At 41.5% G+C, this 23176-nt stretch overlaps 1 protein-coding gene across 6 annotated transcripts in view; it reads left to right on the top strand.

Moving 5' to 3' along the window:
- Positions 1-23176, top strand: part of LOC6583696 (neurobeachin) — a 105293-nt gene that overhangs the window by 23351 nt on the left and 58766 nt on the right. For all 6 annotated transcript variants that reach the window (XM_032732023.2, XM_015161395.3, XM_015161400.3 and 3 more), the window contains exon 2: positions 12555-12659. In XM_032732023.2, coding sequence (XP_032587914.1) covers positions 12555-12659 — 105 coding nt within the window. The remainder of the gene's footprint in view (positions 1-12554; positions 12660-23176) is intronic.

Raw genomic sequence — 23176 nt, 5'->3', positions numbered from 1 at the left:
TTTATCCTCTAAGACATTCTAATATACCTGTATGATATACCTTAAGTGATGGATATTCTAGCTAATATAGGTGCGATAGCTACACTAGAGGCTATAGCTACTCTCGGTGCTATAGATACTCTAGGTAATATGAGCACTCACGTACTTCGGAAGCGGATCTCCACGAAAGGTCTTGCATTATTCCGTTGAACTATTGAACTATCTATGTATAGTTGAGACTCGATAATTTGTACGCCGCTAAATCGAGAATCGCGATAAATTGGAAATAAATTCGATGCCCCTGAATGAAATTCCTTCACAATAATTCCCGATAATTTGAATTTCGGTGTAAATCGAAAAAACAGAGGTCCATTTTGAATGATTGGGATTCTACTGTATTTTACTTTTTCTGCCACAGCTTTAATAAATATTTTGAATTTATTTCTAATTAACTTGAGTTGCCTAGAAGGCAGCTGGATGTGTGAATATTTCATAATGATCTGAAAACCAGAGACTTGCCAGCTCATAATTGAGCTGGCAATAGAGTCAATGGAAAATAAATGCGCATGCTGGGACATATATAGAGGAACATTTGGGAATATCAATATTAAGGATCGAGTTAAGTATACGAATCGATAATAATCTGTATCTGGAATAATCCTGTCTCAGGATAGCAAGTCCTTGCCATATGAAACAATCATTTGCGGACTGAACTGCGAGCTTGAATCGCTCCTTCTCTTAACCCAATCAAATGAATCGCCAATTGCACATATGACGATAACTATCGATAGAAATGAACTTCTAGATGCTTCCTAGTTGCCCAGGATACAAATCAGTTGGCTTTAACCCACTTTGGCCATGCGGTCGAATTGACTGCCATTGGCCAATGCCAAGCTAAGCCAAGCCAAGCCAAGCCAAGCGATGGTGTCAGCAATCGATAACATATCAGCATTGGATCCTATGGAAATTGCCATTAAACCCAGCGAGCTGCGCTCAATTTGTTTGACGTCCGCGATGCGGCAGCTCATGTGAAGCGTCAGGGCGTTGCCTGTTTAATATCCTGTCGCTTAATGTCGCATTCGAGTTGGCCCTCTGCACCGGCTGGCTGTGCGGCAGTCGGGCATGTCTTGATTTATTGGCCAAGTGTAAGTTGCATCATTCGGGCATTTGCTTGCTGCACGCCCCTCGCCCCTCGCCCCAGCCACAATTTTCATTACATTTATTATGGATCTCTATATATATATATGTTGGTATATATGTTGGTGTATATACATTTCTTATTTCTCTCACAGCAGCGAGCATTTTCTTAATTTCACTTCTCTCCCTCTCTCTCTTTCCCTCTCTCTCTTTCTCTCTCTCTTCGCCTCTCTCTCTGTGCGCTCTGGCAGCAGGTCGCCCTTTTGTAGAGATTGAAAGCGCAGTCAAGCAGTGCCATGACTTTCCACCCCTCAGCCCCGCCCTCAGCCTCCCGCCTCCTGCTGCAGCGGCTGTTGCAGTCCCCTGCCTCAGCTAGCGCTCAGCATGAATTGTGCACATTTGGAAATTGAACAGCAGCTTGAAATATGCGCGACAATATTGTTGTAATACCCTGTAATTGAGCCATAGAGAGTCGCTCGGCAGCAGTTGTCTGCGTTGGCGTCGATTCGTATACCAGTTTGTGCTCGATTATTAATATTATTATTATTATTTTTGTTTAAATAATGTTTATTAGAGCCATACGAGGTACTCCAATAGACCCTAATTATTATTTGAGTTCAGTTAACGGTTTGAATTGAGTTTTATAATCATATTTTCACTCAATTTGTATTTGTCTTTATGAATCCGTTTCTAACATCTTTTAGTTTTTCTCATAAAAGACATTTCCTTGCAAATTTCTATAGATTGCTGCCAAGTTTTTGTGATTTTCTCCTTCATTTATAGTTTCTCCTTTGTCATTCTTTATAGAACTCCAGTAAGCAGCCTTTTGTCCAGCTTTTATTCACTAGATATGCTAAGATTTCATCACTCTCTACATGTATACAGCATGGGGCGCAGTTTTTACTGCTTTACAGGGTATCTGCTAGTTTCATATGCCCCGTTGGTCATGTGCTTGCTTTGCTGCTTCAAGCGTCGGCAATCAAGACAAGTGCAGAGTCTAGTCTTTCCTCCGGCACTCGTCCCATTCACACGCACACACCCACACCCACACACACACCCACACACGCCTCCGCCCCTGCGCAATTTTGTTATACGTTTTTAAATCATATTTAACGCTCAATTATTGGCGCTCAAAGTCGAGGCGCTTGGCAACAGACAATGGCAAACTAATGGCCGTCGCTTCGCAGAAATGGCAAATGTGCTCGACTAGGGGCTGACTAGGGGCAGAAGAAGAAGAAGAAGAAGAAGAGGAGTAGGATGGGCTTGGGTAAGGGGAGCTGCACTTAATACTCGTAACTCGACGCATCAGTTTGGGAGCTGCGACGCTTTGTGTGCTCAAATGACAATTTGTAAAGCTTTCATTGAAGAAGGCGGCCTATAAAATGATGCCAAGGCACACACACAAAGACAGAGAGAGAGAGAGAGAGAGAGGGAGGGAGAGAGAGAGAGCAGCCAGTGACAGGCACACACAAATGACAGCCACTTTTGCTGACAGTGGCTGGCCGCAGGGGGCAGGCGGCAGGGGGCAGGCACGACGTGGGAGTCCTGCCCGGGCTCAGTCAGTAATCAATCACTCAATCAATCAGCAAATAATGTGCATTGAAAATTTTTTAAGTGTCCATAATGTTTGCCCGCCTGCCAAACTGTAGCCAAAGCGGACGACTAGAGGGGATGGGATCGGGGGAGTAGGCGAGGCAAGCCGCACAGTCAATTTAGTCAAGGAGAAAATAATATTTGTCAGCCTGACTAAGTAATTGTGTTGCGTGTAGGCACTGAGAGTGTCAGAGCGATTGCTGCAGGCCTCTTATTGCCAAGTCATTGTCTGTGCCGAGAGGGGGAGGGGGGAGGGAGAGAGAGGGAGAAGGAGCGAGAGAAAGAGAAAGAGAGAGTGGATGACTAGACAAATGTCTTAAAGTGAAACAACGAATCCGCATTCGTATCCAAGTCAATTATTTTATGCTGTCAGGATTATGGCAAGCTCTATAGAAAAGAGACAAAGTCTGAATGTGGCTAAAGACAGTGACAGAGAGTGAGGGGGAGAGGGAGAGAGAGAGATGAGCAGCACAAGTCAAATATATGAAAGCAAACATTGGCTCAATTAGAGTTTTGTCACTAAAGATAACTGTGACAGCTTGAGAGGGAGTTAAGTCTTAAGAATTTGTGACAAATCACAGGAGAAGAGTAGAGAGAGGGAGAGTGAGAGATAGAGAGAGAGCATATGCATAAATAATTCAAATTTGTGTCAATTTGCTCACTACTCAAATCAGAGATTCCCGTTGTCTCTCAGAACAAAACCATTCCTAGCCGTTTCTCTTGGTTCAGTGACCCTGCGGGAAAGGCCTCAATAGCCATCTTACTCTCACTTAGCCAGAGTCGGCTATGTGCGGTAATAGCTCTCTTTGTCTCACTCACTCTGCTTCCCTATATCAAGGAATGGGATGGAACGGGTAATATTCACAGATTCTAAGCACAAAAAAACTAAGCGAATGGTCACAGACAAATCAGCTACAATAAGTACAACACATTGCCTCAAGAGCAGCTCCCATTGAATGAGCAGTGCTCAATGAGCTCATCGAACCCCATGAGAATCAACTCAGCTATGAACTCGGTCGATTCATAATGACTTGAGCAATATTTTATGGAATTCCACACTCAACTGCTCAGCTTTATTCATATTCATTCTCAATCTTAACACTCATATATGAGACATAAGTCTCAATATCTATCCAATTTGGGTCGAGTTATAACTCTGCCTTTGATTTCATGTGCTAGAGTGAGACAACTGCTTGGCCACAGTTTTGCTATTGCAGGACTGTTAAGAATGGCTACGATCATGTCCAGCTATATACGTATGTACTAATAGAGATATTGGCTAGGCAGGTTTTGCCTTAGGGCAACTTTCTGCCCATCAATTTAACCCGTATAAATCCGTTAAGTAGATATATATCTAGACCACAGTTCTCAGCTTTCAAACAGCAGTCGGATACTCCCGACTGTTGTATTATCACGTTGAATTTTTCAATATTTTTTTTTAATATTGAGATAAATTATATTTTAATAAACTGAAAAAGAAATTCAATAAATTATTGAAATATTTGAAATAACACAGTGATTCATTAAACAATTATAGTATATACAGTGAAATCTGCCTATAACGAAAATATCTTCGGCAACGTACTAAGCGGCGGCTCTTTCATATAAGTTTGTATGGGGAGCAATCATGACATAGAATTTTCGTCGCTATAACCGGATGGACGGGCACTATAATCGGAGTCTTTATACCCGGAGTCCACTGTATATGACTCGCCCTTAGTCGTTGACTTTATGTCATTAATTTCCCAGTCTCAAAAAATTTATTGAATTTCATTTTGATTTCAACTTCCTCGATTGCTCCTTGGCTCGTTATTTGCTTTCCCATTTCTTTTCTTTTTTCTTCTTTTTTTGTTTTTCTTTTGCATTTGTCGAGCTCTCCAATGACCATGCACATTTGACAGGCCGCGCCAGCTGTCCAGCTGTGGCAGCATTGTGGGGGAGGGGGTGGAAAGGGGGAAGCGGACGGGAGGGGCTGCTCTTACATTTAGCTTAACGTGTTGCAAAACTTCGATGATTAACTTTTTCGATTAACTCAAAACTCAAAACAGACAAAGCACACACAGACACACACACACACACACCTACACACAGACACACATATGCAATGAAAAATAAACAAACAACGGCAAACAAACAACGGCTGCTGCTGCTGCTGCTGCAAACTGAAAACTGAAAACTTTTTCATGGCGATAAACAATTTTCCAACGTGCGCCCTCTAGCCTAGCCACCTTGCCACGCCTACTTGCTGTTGTTCTCCCTCTCACTCCCTCTGGCCCCCTCCTACTATCCATTTTTTTATAGCATAAATTTATTTTAATGTTTATGCTTAACAATTTGGCGTGCAGCCACCCAAAAGGCCGCCCACGCAATCAGCTTTAGCTCTAGCTGCTGCTGCTGCTCCTGCTGCTCTACAAAAAAAACACACACACACACACAGCAGAAGAAGCGGCAAATAGAAGTAAGAAAGAAAAGTTTTGGAAAACCTCCTGTCGAGCAGCTGAAACTTTGCATATTGATGCTGGCCTTATCATGCAGCAATGCGCACTGAGATAAAATACGTGAAAGTAGATTAAAGGCGCAGCAGCTTTCATGGCCCCGCCTTCTGCTACACCCCTTCTCCTATGCCTGCCCCTGCTGCTGCTGCTTCTGCTGCTGCTGCTGCTGCTGCTGCTGCTGCTTTTGCTGCTCCTGCTCTGGCTCCTGCTCCTCTTTTACCTTCAGCTGAGGCCGATTGTGAAAGCATCTCTGATTGATGTCTGTCAGTTATGTGTGGCAAAAGGAATCCTTTTATCATTTGCCTCAAAGTGGGCGTGGCGCATGCATGCTTGTCAATGTGTGAACGAGTGTGTGTCTATGTGTGTGTGTGTGTGTGCTGTAATTATGGGCCATGTTAAGCCAGCGGCAATTGTTTGTGATGATAAATGATGAGCAAAGCAGAACACGATAAAAAAGAAGATAGAGAATAGAATAAAATGAGATGAAAGCGGCTGAGGGGGCGGCGTGGTTTGACCATGAAATTCATTAAGGCTACCACACACACACCCCTATATACACACACACATACACATATTCAGCTGGCCCCTGACCCAATTGTGAATGCTGCCTAATGGCCAACGCAGGAGTCATCAATAATGCTGCCCACAACAATTGAGGGTTAGATCGCAGCCGCCTAATGAGGCCCCGCACAGACTTTAAAGATATGCACACACACACACACATACACCCAGTTCTACTCCCTCAGAAAAAATAGAGAAAAAAAAACAAAACAAAAGTGATTTAGCGCAATAATAAAAAGAGAAGAGAATAAACCAAAAGTATTCCAAATACGAGCAACTGCAACTGCGTAGAGCCGAAAAAACTTTGAGCGCGTTCGGCAACTGTGGGAATTGCGAAAATTGTGGGAGCCGTGGGAACTGCGCCTACTTGTAGAAGAGGCGCCTCTAGCCACAAGACCAATAAAAAAAAGAAGGAGAAGAGAAATACCAAAAACAAAACGAAAAGTTTCCCAAGAAAACAAAATTTCGCCAACGAGCCATTTCCTCACGTGTGTGTGGGTGTGTGTATGCGTGTGTGTGTGTGTGTTCAAGCAAGAAGAAGCTCAAGCAAAGGTAAAGAGCACAAGCCAAACAGAAAAATGAAATCCAATAGGAAGATTCGCTCGAGAAAAACTAACGACTAAAGTACACTCTATGTATGAGATGATTGATATGATGTACATGATCGATCAATCAGCAAAGTAATCAATCAACAAACACAGTCAATATATCAATAATGCACTAAATGATTTGCGTGAGAAATTTCGATCAAGTTCATCAATCAATCAACTGATCAACAGTTGACTACTGATCAGTCATCAATCATTGTTCTCTATTACTAAATACATATGTTGCCCAATTGATTATATGTTTGACCAAGTCATGCAATCATACACCAATTAATATACCAATCAATCAGTCAATCAAAAGATCAATATAAAAGTCAATCTGTCAATCTATTGCAACTTATCTATCAAATACTTTAATCAGTCCACCCCACACCTGCAAACAATCAATACGTACATAAGTAGACTGGTGAATCAATCCATCAATCACTCGGTCAAATCAATAAAAATCTATTGCTATTTAGCAATGAAGCTCATTATCAATCATTGACTGATTGATAATTGATATAGCTTTGCATACATCTCTGTCCATCAGCTGAAATGTGCTTGATCAATCACACAGATTACCTTCACGACCTGAAGCTCTTAAGAATTGATTGACTAGTGCAATATACCCCACTTGTCTCAACTAACCACAGAGTATAAGAAGCCAAAGAGAAAAGTAAAGTGTTTGGGCAAAGAGCATTGCCAAATAAGCGACTATGAAAGAAAAGCCACGAAAAAAAAAAGCCGATGGGAAGCAGAAGTGGAAAAACAAAAAGGAAATAGGCAACAGAACAACAACTTTGGAAACGAACGTGCGAAATGGGCGCTGGGCGTAGGCAAAGGGTTTTCCGTGGGCTCAGCGTTTACTTTTCAAAAAACTGTTTTAAAAGCTTAACCACGAAAAAGAAGAACAAAAAATTTGCGAATATTCCCTAATGACGGCCTCAGCCGTAAAGAAATACCACAAAAGCCGAGGGAAAGTAGAGAAATAAAATGAAAATACGACGCTAGACAGAGCAAGCGAGAGTATGTTATAGGGACGACAGAAAATGAGAGCGATGGTGAGGCAGGGAGAGAGGGGGTTGGCAAGTGAAGTCAGCGAAGGGCGTGAGTTTTAGAGGTTGCACATGAAAATGGGCAGAAAGGGAAAACGTTCAGCAGACGGACCGACAGTGATAAAGCGTTGTGATAAAGCATCAGAGTGGCATTAGCATGCGGCAGACATCTCACATACGCAGCTCTAGTTGAGGCCCATGAAAAAAGCGCTCTAACCGGGTATGCACGACTTGCAGTTACCCGCAAGTAGGCAAAGTAGCTAGGAGAAACAAGAAACTCGTCCACATCCTGTATTCCATTTTATAGGGTATACATAATATATACAGAAAGGAATAGGAGAGAGAGAGACAGCCATAGAGTGAGAGAGGGGGAGCTCTGCTGGCAGCGAGAGAAAAGTTAGTTGATTGCCACAGGCAGCGGCAAAAGCAAAAGTAGAGAAAACAACAAAATTTTTGCATGAAATGCGATGGAAATTCGTGTATTTTCCTTCTGCATTTTCCATCGTTTATTTTCGTTGCGTTCCCTCTGGAGAAAAGTTAATCAGAACGATCAAAAACATCTGGGACTTGCAGCAAATCTTCAGATGAGTAATGCAAACTCTAAACTTGGCTTTGCAGTGTCTGCAGGGCAGAGTACTCATTAGTCGACTTAATAGAGAGAGAGAGAGAGAGAGAGAGAGAGAGAGAGAGAGAGAGAGAGAGAGAGAGAGAGAGAGAGAGAGAGAGGGAGAGAGCGAGAGAGAGAGAGAGAGAGACAGAGAGAGATAGAGAGGGGGTCTATGTATATTGAGTTTACAGTTTCTCTATACTAAACTGAAACAGCCTAAAACACGCCCATATCGTAACACTAGACTACACGAAAACGGGCCGAGAGCAGCTCCCTTTATCGGATTTGCTTTGTCTAGCCGACGTTTTCCGATTTTTCTCTCACTGGGCAATGGCTCTAAGCAGCTTCTAAATATCTGGCTTTTTGGCTATTGTTAGCTGCGGTTGCTTTTTTATTGTGGCAGGCTAGCCTCAATGCCACGCCCACTCACCCACACACACTCTCTTAGCCTTTTCACAATGGAAGCTAACGCAATTTAAGTCAACTTCGACACCTGCAAAGTGAAATTGAATTACAAAAATAAAATAAAATGAAAGTAAAAAAAAAAAAAACTTTAACAAAGGCAACAGCAATGAGGAAAGTCAAATACAAAGGCCAAGCATACAGAGGGCGCTCTACGGCTCTCACCCTCTCGCTTCTCCCCCTCATCCCCTCTCCCTCTTTGTCGCTTACTCTTTTACGCTTTCTATTTGCTTTTGGCAGCGAGTGTTAAATGTAATTTTTACACCTTCACGCTAAATTTTCAGCGTGCAGCAACTCTAGCCTCGGCCCAGCTGCTATCAGACAGCCACCCACTGGGCAACCCAGCCACGCTCCCAGCCGCCCCTCTGCGCTTCCTTTTGACTCGCTTATACAAAATGCTTGAGAACTTTTAGTGCGTCTCAATGCGCATTTTAAATAAAATAGAAATTCAATTTACTTTAAATAAGCGACAGAAACACAGCAAAAGCAGCTCGACACATACTTGCACAAGCACGCACACACACACACACAGAGACACACACATACTTGCACAGCTTGAAAGCGGAACAAGTGCCAAGGGGCTGGGCATATCTGAGAGCGCTTCTGCCGCGACGAGGTGACAAGCAGCAGCGAAACGTCAGTGACAGCTTCTGCTTCTTACTTTTCTCCAGCACTCTCTCTGCCTCTCTTTTATTTGCTTAACTATATCTCCCAGCGAAAGAGACAAAAAAAAAAAAAAAAAAGCAGAGCGAAAAAACTTTTTAAATGAACTCAAAATTGACTAAATGTGCTAGCCAAAGGTGCGTAGCGAGCAGAGACGGAGACAGAGATAGATAGAGAGAGAAAGAGAGAGAGAGAGAGAGAGAGAGAGAAACAGTCAGTGTGAGTGTGATTCCGCTGGGGAATTTCAGTTAAAGTCTCCGACATTGCTAAAAAGAGAAGCAAAAGTGTACAAAAAAAAAAAAAAAAAAAAAAAAAAAAAATACTTGAATATAATTAAGCGGCGTTTAGAACGCTTGTAAAGAGCGCGAGAAGTTTGCCTAATTGTTTGCCCGCGCAAAGGCGAAAAGAAAAACTTTCCGCAAAAGTTTAATTTAAATCTGAATGAGAATTTCGTCTCAGTTTTTTTTTTCCGTATTTTTATGATTTGTTGATTGTTTTGCTTCTTTTCGTTTTTTAAGAGACACTAAACGCCATTTGACGCTGCTGATGTCATTTATTTTTGACAAGACTTCGAAATAATTATCGCCATCCCAAGCAAGCAATTCACTTAAGTGCGTGCAGGAGCTCTTCAATTGAGCGAGTGACGAGGCTTTCAGCATGTGCATCTGTATAACAGTTAAATATCAGCTCTATTTGCAGATGTCTAACACCATTCTAGACCCACTCATAGACAAGTAGCTAAATCTAAGCAGTATAACAGATATATAACAATTGTATAACACTTATTTCTGTTATAGATTTATTTTAATATGGGACATGCTAATGATCTTGCTTAGAAAGAGTGTAAGCCATGTAATATTTGTATAACGATTGCGAAATAAGTGTATAACAGTTAGTTTGAAAGTTTACCTGAATGTAAGCTCTATTACACTTTAGTCAAGGTGACTAATGCCTTACAAGAGTAATATAACAGCTGTATAACAGTTGTATGACATTTGCATGGCAGTTAGCTTTAATTCTGGATCTTGATATTGATCTAGAGAAACAGTAACAATAGTGTAAGCTGTATAACAGTTGTATAACAATTAATATCTAGTTATCAAATCAATTATCACACAACTGTTATATATTCTATAACACTATACTCAATGTAACCCATACAGCAGTATTATTCCAGCCCAGGGTATTGTCTAGTCTATCAGATAAAGCTGTTGTTGGCATTGTCGCGCAGCTTATCTAGCATTATAAGCAGCTGCCCAGCTGCGGCAGCTGTCGCTTTGATTTCATTTGGAGCCAGGTGATAAGATATCTTCATACCACAATAGGCAAGACTGGGCGACTGAGCGTGGGCGGGAGTGGGAGACTAGGAGACTTGAGGCGGTGGCTGTGGGTCTGGGTGTGGGTCTGGCGGCACCACAGCAACCACTAGCCTGCGGTTGATGCTAAGATGGGGCAAGGCAAGCATAATTATAAAGCTGTTCATATCAAGCAGCTCAAGTGCAACTGGCTTAAGGGCCAGATTGAAGACGGTGACGGCGGCGACAAGAGGAGGAGATGCGGAGATGCCAGCTCACGGGTGTTGATAAAGGGATGAGACTGGCGCCCAGCTGGCAGACGCCAACTAAGCCCCAACCTATCCAACAGCAAAAGCAACAGCAAAGGCAACAAAAAAGAAGAGGAAAACAAAGTAAATAAATAATTCGACCAACACAAAGCGTGGAGCCCAGGGACTTAACGGAGAGCGACTAGAGCGAGTCACTTGGAAGCAAGTCGAGTCTGCTTCTTCTTCAATCTTCATTCCTCTTCCATTTTTTTTTTTTTTTGCGTCACCCAAATCAATTTATTGAATTTATTTGGTGATTTTATTAAAGCGTGCAAAAAGCATCAAATGAATTGACACGAAAAGCTCTACGGCTCAAAAGGGGGGTGGGGGTGGGGGTGGGGGTGGGGGTGGTGTGACTAAATTCGATTGCCGATTCAATTGGCTGTCAAAAAACATGTATATATATGTATGTATAAATATATATATATATATATATTTCTATAAAGCTAGAATGAGGCTGGGGCCTATCGTAATTAAGTTAGAGCCTTTCCACAATTTTACAACAGACTCTCTCTGCTGCTCTGCTCTCACTCATCAGCCACCCAGCCCGGCCCAGCCTGGCCCGGCTTGGCCCGGCCCACACTGCTGGTGAAAGAAGCGCTGATTGCGTTTGCCGGAATCGTTCTCGGACACGCCCCTGCCCCAACCGCCCCCTGGCTAGCCAACATCTATACGTACTTAGCCAAAGCCTAACAACTTTCAGTGCTAAATGCCTGCAGGCATCTAAATTGTTACAGCCAGTATAATAAAGCCCTCCCTCTCTTCCTCCCCCCACCCTCACCCCCTCCCAATCTCACACCTTTTGACCAACATTTGCAGGCTTATTTCATCTGCCCGAATTGTAAGTTCTTTAAGTTCTTTAAAAGTGAAATGTTATACAAATACGCAACGAATTCCTTGCTTTTGGTCAACTTCAATTAGAATGGGTCCACCCTAAAATGGAATTTGAATCTGTATATCTACCTTAAGCAAAGGTTTACTGCTTTACTTGATTTTCCATTAAAGTTTGTTGAAGTTGTAATAGTAGCTAAGCTTCAGTTGCCGTCAGAGTTTTTGCAAATGATAATTTCGTATAACAGCTTGTTTTCAACTATACTTGTAATTGTAATTCTTAGACAAAAAAAAATCGTTCTAACTAACTTGTCATAACCTAACTAAATGCCTGCAAAGGAAGAAAACTTGTATAACAGTTTAAATTTAAGCAGATGTTGATATACTATATTAGTAAGAGGAGCTACAACTTTGTTTAGCTTATTGAGAATTGTTTACCTTTACCATACGAATACAGGTTTATAGTATACCAGAGTATAGCATAACAATGTCTCCTGGGCACTTAAAAAGCCTAGCGACAATGCCCAACTTCCCAAATGTTTTACATATAACAACGTTTGTATAACAGTTTCTCTTATTATACACTTTGTGGCCCACTTAATATGAGATTATATTCGCGCTGAGCCTCACCACAACTCACTGTAAAACAGTTTTTAAATACTTTTATATAACAGTTTTTTTTTCGTATTGCTAATTTATAAAAAATATAAACATATGATAGAGAAATAATTTAACAGCAAAAACTTTTATACTTTTTTTTTTTCGTATAACAATTTTTGATTTCACTTTTAAGGTTAATAATCCGTGGGAACTTTACGAAATAATTTGTAACCACAATTAACTGAATATCGAATATCATAAATGTTACAAAAAAAAAATAATAATAATAATAAAAAAATAATTGGATTTTTAATTGTCTAAAAAGTAAAATACTAATTAAATTCCCATTTTTTTGCTTTTGGTATATTTTCCATGTAGCTCGTCGGCGGTGAATTCGATATGGAATTGAATTTTGTGATACAGGATGCGCAGAATATAAAGCATATGCTGGAGCTGTTGGATCATTGTCCGCCCAATTTGCAGGTGAGTTGCGATAGCGAAAATAAAAAGAAACTGGTGTGTATGTGTGTGTGTGTGTGTGTGAGTGTGTGCGTGTGTGTGTGTGTGCTCATGTTGTATAACAACAAATAAAAATTTGATGCCATAAAATTCAATAAAAAATCGTGTTACTTTGCGTCATCAAAGCCAAATTAACCAGCTACATAAAAAGGCGTTTGTAGCTGTATCTGTCTGTGTGTGTGTGTGTGTGTGTGTGTGTGTGTGTGTGTGTGTGTGTGTGTGTGTGTGTGTGTGTGTGTGTAGGGGCGGCTACAAATTGTGCGTAATGAAAGCGCAACATGAAATGCCTTTCAACTGTTTTTACTTTTGCCGCGTTGTCATTCGCCTCGTTGGCGACGCGACGCAATCTTGTTTTCTCTCTTCTGTTATTTTTTTTTTTTTTATTTGCATATGACTGTCTGCCTGTGTGGGTGTCACTCTGTGTGTGTGCGTGTGTGTGTGTGTGCACGCACATTAAACAATATTTTACACCTGACGCTCTGTGTTGCGCGACGGCGCCATCAAATTATTAGCATGAATGCTGGCAAAGGATATGACGCCCGACCACGTCCCCAACTGGTGTGCTGATTCACTATGTGTGTGTGTGTGTGTGTGTGTGGGCTGGCAGGATGTATGCTCTTCTCATGCGACATTCGCCCCAGCTTCAACTTTTGCCGCTGTGCAAGAGTAGACGCCGGAAGTTGAGTAACCGTGTCAGCAGCAGCAGCAGCAGCAGGAGCAGGAGCAGCAGGAGCACCATCAGCAGGAGGAGGAGCAAGAGTCAGTCAGTCAGCCAGCCCGCTTTTAGGGGGCTAGCAGGCGCACCTCAGTCATCTCTGACAGTTTGTGGAGCCGACAAAAATCGCGCCAATGTTGTCGCTTAATGAGTTTGTTTCAAGTTTGCTCCAGCGTTGCGTGCATTCACCTCGCACACAGTTGCACAGCAAGAGAGAGAGAGAGTGGGAGAGAGAGAGAGAGAGAGAAGAGCTCAACTAAGAGATACCCTGTAATACACAAGAGATACTCTACAATGTACAAATCTTCATATGCAACATTTAAGTCGAGTTTTTACCCGTAAAAATCTCGCATGGGAGACAAATTGATTGATGTAAAAAGTTTCAGATTTGACTTTGAGCTGAACTTTGGATACCGACTTATATGACAGAGGCAACGTATATAGCATATAGAATACATTCAGTTAAGCTAGCCAAGAATTTATGTACTGTTGAGTCAGTGTACGGAACTGGTTCGGGTGCTGAACCGTTTAAAGACTTTGAAATTGTTGCTGCGTGGAAAATTTCTTATTTATGTGCTATAAAAAGAGATAACAGGTGGCATTAGAGAGAGAGAGAGAGAGAGAGAGAGAGAGAGAGAGAGAGAGAGAGAGAGTGAGAGAGAGGGGTAAAGGAGGAGTGAGGGAGGAGAGGGAGGTAGGAAAGATGAGATGAGTGTGGGTAGATCAAGAGGGAGGTAGGGAGAGGTAGAGCGAGGCTGAAAGACGGACTGAGAGCGACTGCTCGAGGGAGAGCGAGAGAGACAGAGACAGAGGGTAACGGTATTCTAAGCAAAGCTAACTTTGTTTTCTTCAGGCTCTTGGCAATTGCTGCTGCTCGAAAGGCAAATTTTTGGCTCAGGTGTAGCTGTTGGTGTGGGTGCTACTCCTGCTGCTCCTGCTACTCCTGCTGGGTGGGGCCATTTAAAGCCACTTACATATGCGAGCCATTAAAATGCCGCTTGGTGAATTGCGTCCTCAGTGTGCGGCATGTGGGAATGCCATGTTTACACACAAACACACACACACACATACATATATGCGTGTGTGTTTGCGTGCCTGCGTGTGATACATGGTCCGCTGTTGTTTCACGGCGTGCGCAACGTCAACGGCATTCAACGTCAAATAGTTGCGGCTCGGCTGTGCCTCAACGAATTTATTTAGCTTTTTAAATTAATGAAAATTGTCACTGACAAATGTTGTGCGCGTGTGTGTGTGTGTGTGTGTGTGTGTGTGTGTGTGTGTGTGCGTTTGTTGTTGACTTATGTAAAACACGCATCAAATATGTATCATTGAAGTGCCAGCAGCAGCAGCAGCAGCAGTAACACCAGGAGCAGGAGCAGCGTGATTTGAGGCGGCGCAGCTCAAAGAATTTGCCAGCATATTGGCTCTGCTCGCTTGCTCGCTCGGCCGCCCGCTCAATTTGGCATGCTAAGCAGGTGCCACGCCTCCAGGCTGCCAAGCCCCAGCATGTACCGTTACGTGGCAAGTGGAAATAAAAAGGAATTTACAGCCATTTTATTGCCTGGGGACAGCAACAGGGCGCAGTTAACGGGCCGCCGTTGCTCGCTACAATTTTGCATAGCTCGCAGATACACCTGTACACACACACACACACACACACCTGTACAACAATCATAGCTTGTGGAATACTTAAATGATTTATGTGTTTACCAGCACCGTCTCTGCGTCCGCCACTCAATTGATTCGGCACGTAACCGGGCCAAGTGCAAATAACTGTTTCAGTTACCAACCGACTCCCTCTGCCCCCACTGCCCCCACTGCCCCTCTTGGCCCTTGTCGGTCCATTATGTATGCGGCCATTACATTTTATACTTGACAATAAATTTTCGGCGTGGCATTCGGTTCGAGCCGAGCGCAAATCAAAGCCACGTTATGGCCATATCCCAGCGCCGTTGCCTGACTTCTGCTCCAACTGGCTATAGCCGTTGCCATTGCAAATTCCCGTTGCCGTTGCCGTTGCCGTTACCGTTCCGGTTCAGCTTTGGGTTCCGCTTCTGGCCGGCACTCGCTGCTCCGTGCAACCGCACGCTGGCAACGCCTTCGTCGCTACGGCCACGCCACGACCTCTGCCACTCGGTATGCTCAATAAAATTTTACAGCCTTTGCCAGCGCAGCAATTTGCGTAACTCTTCCTCTTCCTCAAGCCCCCCTCCTATTACTAACTATAGCTATCTTCCTCTCACACATACACACTCTCTTCTCTCCCTCCCTCTCCTCCCTCTCCCCCCTCTGCCCGTCTGGTTGTCTGGTCAACTGGTTTCACCTTTCGTCAAAAAATCTACATTTTGTATTTGCTTATTGCGCCACCTGCCGGCTGGTAGCGGCTTTGAATAACATTGTTAGGGCTCCATTCATGCGTGCCACGCCTTCTGTGTGTCCCGCCCTCTGCATTCAACTTGTTGGCAATTTGCTTTAAAGCAAATTTTCGCTTCCTTCTCTTCCTTTCTCTCTCTCTCTCTCTCTCTCTCTCTCTTTCCCTCTTTTCCTTTGTTTTTCTCTCCATCTTCGTTCAACACTTTTTTTTTTTGTACTATTTATGCTACATAAATATCTTATTCTGCTCTTCCAGCACATTGCTTTAACAGTTGCTTTTTATGCTAATGAGCTGTTAACTTTTTAACAGTCTCTCAATGTAGAACAGCTGTTGCTTTTCATTGATTAACATTTACCACGCTTTCGACTCGTTCGTAATGAGAAAGGAGCTATATTAGTCAAGTGTTATCATCCCATTCTGTACATTTTTGATTAATCCTAGAGACTTGATGTATGTGCTATACACACAATACTATATATACTACATACTACATCTATTTGGGGGCCTGGGCAACTGATCAAGGCTTATATAATATCTGATAACATTAACATTTACCTCTGTTTCGATCTGTTACTCTTAGGTCTTATTCAATTCATGTTTCCCATAGCTAACCCTAAAGTTCTACTAATAGAAGATATCAGTCTCTATTTCTATTTCTTTCTTGCCTTCTCGCCCTTTTTCACTTCTCTCTCATTTTATCTATTTCCCCATCTCGGTCCCTCTCTCTCTCTCTTTTGTATGTGTCTCTCTCTCTCTCTCTTGTGTATGTGTCTCTCTCTCTCTCTCTCTCTATCTCTCTTTCTCTTTATTTTTATGTGTGCCACTCTGTCTCTTTCTCTCTATTGCCATGTGTATCTCTCTCACTCCTTTAATTTTTAGCTCTTGCTAAATACTCATATTTGTAGCTCAATTGATGCAGATTATATGGCATATGAAAAGGAAAGAGACCGAGAGAGAGAGAGAGAGAGAGAGAGAGAGAGAGAGAGAGAGAGAGAGAGAGAGAGAGAGAGAGAGAGAGGGGGAGAGAGAGAGGGAGCCGCTATTCCTATAGAGAGAGACATAAAGATAGGACATTGTGGCATTGACTTTGTCAAGGAATTAACTTGTGTCTACACAAGGCCTCCGAGTGTGGGCAGCGCCAGAGGCAGGGGCGTGGCAAAGCTGAATGAAAAGTGAGGAAAAACAAAAAAGTTTTGCCGTCGCAGCATTCAGCGTCGACGACTAAGCTGCAGCTTAGCGGCGTGTTAAAACCAGATAAAAAAAATAATAATGAATGGAAAATATAGAAAAGAGCGAATGGGGAAAAAAGTGGCTAAGTGGGCCAACATTGGCGGGCGGTGGCAGCCGGTGGTTGGGTGGTGCGGCTGTAATTATTCGAGAGCAACAAAATGACGATGGATATTTGCAGAGAGCGCAGATCTGATGAATGGGGCAACAGTTGCCCACAGCTCCGCCGCCCTGGCCCCTGCCCCCGCCTGCTCCGCCTCCGCCTCCTCCTGATGAACAAACAGCGGCAGCACACAAAAGCCCAGCGGCAACACATTACAATTTATTCATGAATTGAATTTGTATTCGTTGCAGATATTTCTATAAGTTCGCCATTTGCTCTGCCAGACAGCTGCCACGCCCAGCTAACAACACGCCCCTCGACATCCCCATAGCCATGTCATGCCCAATTTGATGGCAACTCTTCTGCCTCTTTTACATTATTTAGCCAAGTGTTTGGCATGCACAGTATTTTATTTGGTATTTAAATACCATTTGCTTGTTGCAACTGAAGAAGCGGCAAATCGACAGATAAACAGTTATAAATATGTATATTTCACAAAATATATATAATATATTTCCTCTTTGCCCTAAGATACTTCTCTCTCTTCCTCTCTCTCTCTCTCTCTCTCTCTCTCTCTCTCTCTCTCTCTCTCTCTCTCTCTCTCTCTCTCTTCAATCAGTTGCCTAGAAACACATAAAATTTCCACTGTGCAGACAGCAGATTCTTCTTCTTCTCCTTCTTCTTCATCGTCTTCTGCTGCTTTTTTCTATCAATCGAAGCTGGCAAAGGGCCAAAACGAAAGATACAGAAAATCGAGCGCTGTTCATTAAATATGAATGATTGTCGTTCGGGGTGCCAATCGAACTGAGTTCCATGCAAACAGAGTTGCCACACATACACACACACACACATGCAGAGAGATTCACACAGTTTAGACTTAATATTAGCCAATTGTGTTTGCATATTTTTTTTTTTTTTTTGTGGAGCGCCTTTTGATGTTGCCTAGGCCGGACTTTCATATAGCAGAGTTTGTCAGCATCACGTATACACACACATACACACACACACACATGCATACACAGGGTGTTCCCTTTGCTTCATCCGGCTGTTGGCTGTGCCTGAAAAAGCCGCCGCAATGTGAAAAGGTCATTTAATTTCTTTTTGATTTGTTTTTTGTTCTGTTCACTCGCTGGCATTGCCTCTCCTCCTCCCACTCCTCCTCCTCCTTTTTTTTTTTGTCGTGCCATTAAAGTGTAAATGTATTTTTAAGTAGGCATATAAAAAAAAAAAAAAAAAAAAAAAAACAGCACACACAGAAATACCAAAAAAGAAGAAGAGAAAAAGGCGCTGCAAATCTATAAACAAAATAGAATCAGCCCAAAAGACCGTAAAGCCAAAAAGCCGCACAAGTTTAAATTTGGTTCCCCGGTTCCGAGTTAATAGCATTTTAAGTACAATACAGCAAATACAACAAAGGCAAAGGGACTGTCTTCAACAAGAGAGAAGAAACAGCTGAGCAGGAGCAGCAGCAGGAGCAGAGGCAGAAGCAGCAGCAGGAGTAGGCAGAGAGTTGTTCGAGCCTCGCAGCTGTTAAATCGACATTAACTCGAGACTCGAGACTTCAATTTCAATTCAATTCACGAAAATTTCATTTGTAATTAGAAACAAAATGAAACAGAGCTTTATAGCGTACATATATGTATATATATATGTATATGCATATATAAATGTTTTAGATAGTATTTTTGTATTTTGGTTGGAGGGACTTGGTGTTGAATAACAAAAGACAAATAAACAATAAAACTTAGAAGCAAATGTTAAATAAATATTAAATATAAATAAATAAAAGTTAAAAAATTAGAAATACTTTAAATAAAAATAAATATATAAATATTAAATTCAATTTTAAAAAAAATAGCAAACAAAAAAATAAATTTTAAAAAATATATGAAAATAAAATATTAATAATGTATTAACCAAGTATATAAAAATATATTAAATAATTCAAAAAATTATATATAATAAAATTTTATGGCCTATAAAATTAAAAATAAAAAGTAAAATATATATATATACAAAAAAAAATTATTTTGTATAATGAATGAAAAATGAATTTCATAAATTTAAAAAATCAAATAAAATATAAAATAAGTAAAAAAAAAAAAAAATACTCTTTTTAGAGATTTCAAATCAACTTAAAATTCGAGTATAAAATTCAAAAATGTATAAACAAAAATTTTGTTCAATAACAAAAACAAATAAATAAATAAATTATAAATAAATAATAAAAAAAAAATATATATATATATATATATATGCATATTATTCATTCATTTGCTCCGTTCATTTGAATAAGTTTAGATTTAAATAGTTTTCAATGTTGAATTTAAAATTCAGCAATGCCTCTGGCCCCATTCAAATCGATTCTCGATTCATACAAAATTCGAAATGAATAAAAAATCATAAAAAAGTGGAAGTTTACGTTTGAAGAGCGCCCACGACGACAGGTTCTTCTATTTCTAACTACAAAGTAGAAAAAATATTTACTTTTTCTATTTTGTCAGGTCCTAAGTGGTAAATAACTGCAAGAGGGTATATGGGTTTCAAGAGGCAGCTGAAGCTATTTTTGGGATAACGATATAAACTGGAAGAGATCTATACGAATATCAGCTAGAAAGGAAACAGATGAAAACAGTTGATCTGCTGCGCATTTTCATGAATAGAAATAACAAATGAACAGTCGATTGCAGCACACTCTTAAGTACAGGGTATGTGTTATCTGTGTAGCCTTTTCCATGTTTTCATTTTTTTTTTTTTGTTGCTCACTGTCATCAGACATGAAATATGCATAAAGGTCTGTTAACAATTCTGCTTTGACGCGAACTGAGACACAAATACTAAGTCCTAAGGGCAGGACACATGAGAGCGCGTGGGCGTGGCTGGAGCGTGTGGGCGTTCGCTTTTGCTGTTGGGCTTGTGAAAACAGTTTGGAATACTTTAGAGCTGCTTTGCATTTTCAGCTTTCGGGCTTAGTGTGCGTGTGCGTGTGTGTGTGTGTGTGTGTGTGTGTGTGTGTTTGCCTTGCCAAAGGATTGAAAGCTGTCAGAGACAAAGCAAAGCGGGCGGGGCTCGTCGAACGGCCGCCCATGCGTTTTGTCATTCAATTTTGAACGCATCGAAGGCCCCGAAGCGCCGTATGCCCCGATTTACGCCTAGACCCGAAAAAAAATTTGCGTAGCTGTTGGCATCATCGACTCATCAATATGCAAAAAAGCCTCCAAAGCCGCAAGGGCGGTCAGTATGCTGTGGGTGTGGCGGGGATTGTTGTGTGTGCTGCGTGAATAAAAGAGTTCAGGCCAGACACACACACAAGCACGCACACGCACACACACGCACACACACGCACACACACGCACACACACACACACAGGAGTGTGCACTGCTGTCCCGTTAGTCAGCCGTGCGGCAAGAGCAAAGCAAACTTTTCTTGCTTTTTATTTTTGCGTGTGGCCGGAAAAGAATAATAAAAAAAGGGGCAATAACACAGAGAGAGAAAGAGAGAGAGAGAGAGAGAGAGAGAGAGAGAAATGAAAGAAAATTATTATGGAAATGTCAACGTGAAACTTTTGCACAAATTCAAAGCCTCAATGCCTCCGCCTGCCAACGACCCCAGCGCCCCCCATACCCATACGCATTCCCAACCCACACCCCCGATCCACGCCCACTAAAAGTGAACGCATATGCCGCACTCTTTGGCGAGCTGCGTCCATTTTTGTTGGCTCGCATTCCAAACACAATTGAATTTCATGTTTGACATGACCAATATCCACAAGCAAGCCGGGCTGATGGCTCCCTCCAGCCGCATTCCCCCTTCGCCCCCAGCACCTTTAACCACGCCTCAGCGTCAAGTTTTCATTGTTTAGCGTTTTCTTTTTTTTTTGTAGTGGGGGATTTTTGGGTTTTTGTGCCCGCGAGGCGAAAAATATTTAATGCGATTTCCATTGGCTTCCAATTCACAGAAACAGAAGTATTAACAGACACGCACACACACACACAACATACACACATGCACACACATGCACACACATACACCGTGGTATGTAGAGCTTGCTCAAGTGCATGGGCGTGGCAGGCTTTTGGCTTAGCACAGATTTGCCTTCTGCCAAATATTTGCATATAAATTAATTTAAAGCGTGCGCGCGTTTAAAACCGCGAGCAAAACGCGTCACTTACCACACACACACACATTGTTCAAGCATGTGTGCGCGTGTGTGTGTTAAGTGCGTGTGTGCGCACTCTGTCAACAATCTTAAGCTTGAAGCTGCAAAGCAAAACTTCAGCAAGAATTAAATAAAAAAGTTTGCTAAAACTTAAATAAATAAATAAATTAATGAAATGCAAAAAAAAAATTAAGCTGAGAAGCTCAAGTGCAAACGCCACGTAAATAAACAAATTAGAAACTTACAAATTAAAAATACAAGTTAATTTAAATATAGACAAAATAATTTACAGATTTATTTAGAAAAAAATCTTGCTTAAATATATAAAAATATTTTTAAAGAAATGGAAAAACTTGAAGCAAATTTATTTATTTTACTTTGTAAATATAATATATTAAATGATATATGAATTATATACAAAAAATGAGCGGAATAAATATATAATTTATAGATCTTAGAGCCCAAATTTATTTCTTTTTTAAGCTTGCCAGATTTTGGCAATTATTTTTTACTTTATTTTTTACTTAATAATTTTTTTTGGGTTTTATTTCTTAGAAAATTTATGAAAAGTTTTGCTTAGGCGGAAAAAGTGCTTTGAAAGTCTCGTTAAAAATTTGAGCCGCTTTTGAGGCCGAGATAAAGATATCAAATTACTTAGCAGATCGCATCACGCAAAGGTCTAAAGCCAACTTTTTGAATATGACTCTGAATCAATTCGCATTCAGCTTAAAATCACATCAATCTCTAGAATGCCTCACGCTGTGTAGGTGTGTGTGTGGGTGTGTGGGTGTGTGTGTGGTTGACAACCCTTTTTTTTCCCAATGAGCTCGCTTGAAAGTGAGCCACTCAGGTGGGCCGTGCTGGGCGGGGGCGGGGGTACGGCGGACCGGCTCGGAACCACTCAACTGTTGACTTTTGTGACACCTTCTTATAATTCAATTTAAGGCACGAAGCTGGCATCAAAAGGTTGCTGATGCGGCTCCTGATTCGCATCGCTGGATGCGTTGGCTGCTTCGCAACTCTTTCTTATATATAAGTATACATATATATATATATATACATATATATATATATATATACCTTTTTTTGTGGCTAGTCCCCGCGCGACTTCAAACGCGTCGCTGGAGAGACGCGCGCGTTTTTCACAACTCGCGCACGATTTCTGACGCCTTTTCGGGCGACTGAGCCTCGAAACGTGCCCGCCCCAGCCACTTGACAGCTGAAACCCATTCCCGTTCCCATTCCCCTTTCCCCTTTCCCCCCTTACCACCCTCACTCCCATTTGCTATCCAGGTTGAATCCCATTGCAATGCGAGTCAAATAAAACCTGATCGCAATATTAAAGTTGCGGCTAGGCCATGAATATTAGATGAGTGGTGTTGGTGGGCCTGAGAGAGGGAGTATGCGTATAAGTGTGTGAAAGTGACAGCTTAAGCTGGAATATATTGCACGCATACTAAAAGTAGGATTGGCAAAGTAGACATAAATTCGTATGTGTATAAGTTTGAGTATAAGAGTGATGAGCTTGAGTATAAGAGTGATGGAAAGCATCGATGCGAATTAAGTTGAACTGTAGTAGAGTACAAGGGTACAAGCGTGAGTATTAGTATTGCTGATAGTATATGTTTATGGGTATAAGTTTGAGTATAAGAGTGAAGGAAATGCTAATGAAGTAGATGAGTAGAAGAGTGGGTATAAGTATTGTTGTGAGTATAAGTGTGTGTGATGGGAAATGTGTGCAGGAGTAAATTAAGGTGAAGTGTAGAAGAGTATAATTGTATAAGAGTGGGTATAAGTATTGTTGTGAGTAAAGGTGTGATAGTGCGTGGAGTATAAGTACACTAAATGAAGAATTGAATTATACTATAGTATAAGAGTTTGTATAAGTGTGATTGTGAGTAT

The sequence above is a fragment of the Drosophila mojavensis genome, unplaced genomic scaffold (genome assembly GCF_018153725.1).
Source record: "Drosophila mojavensis isolate 15081-1352.22 unplaced genomic scaffold, ASM1815372v1 contig_136, whole genome shotgun sequence".
NCBI lineage: Eukaryota > Metazoa > Arthropoda > Insecta > Diptera > Drosophilidae > Drosophila > Drosophila mojavensis.
Note: the sequence above shows the minus strand (reverse complement) of the source record. Positions and strands in the feature narration are given on the sequence as shown.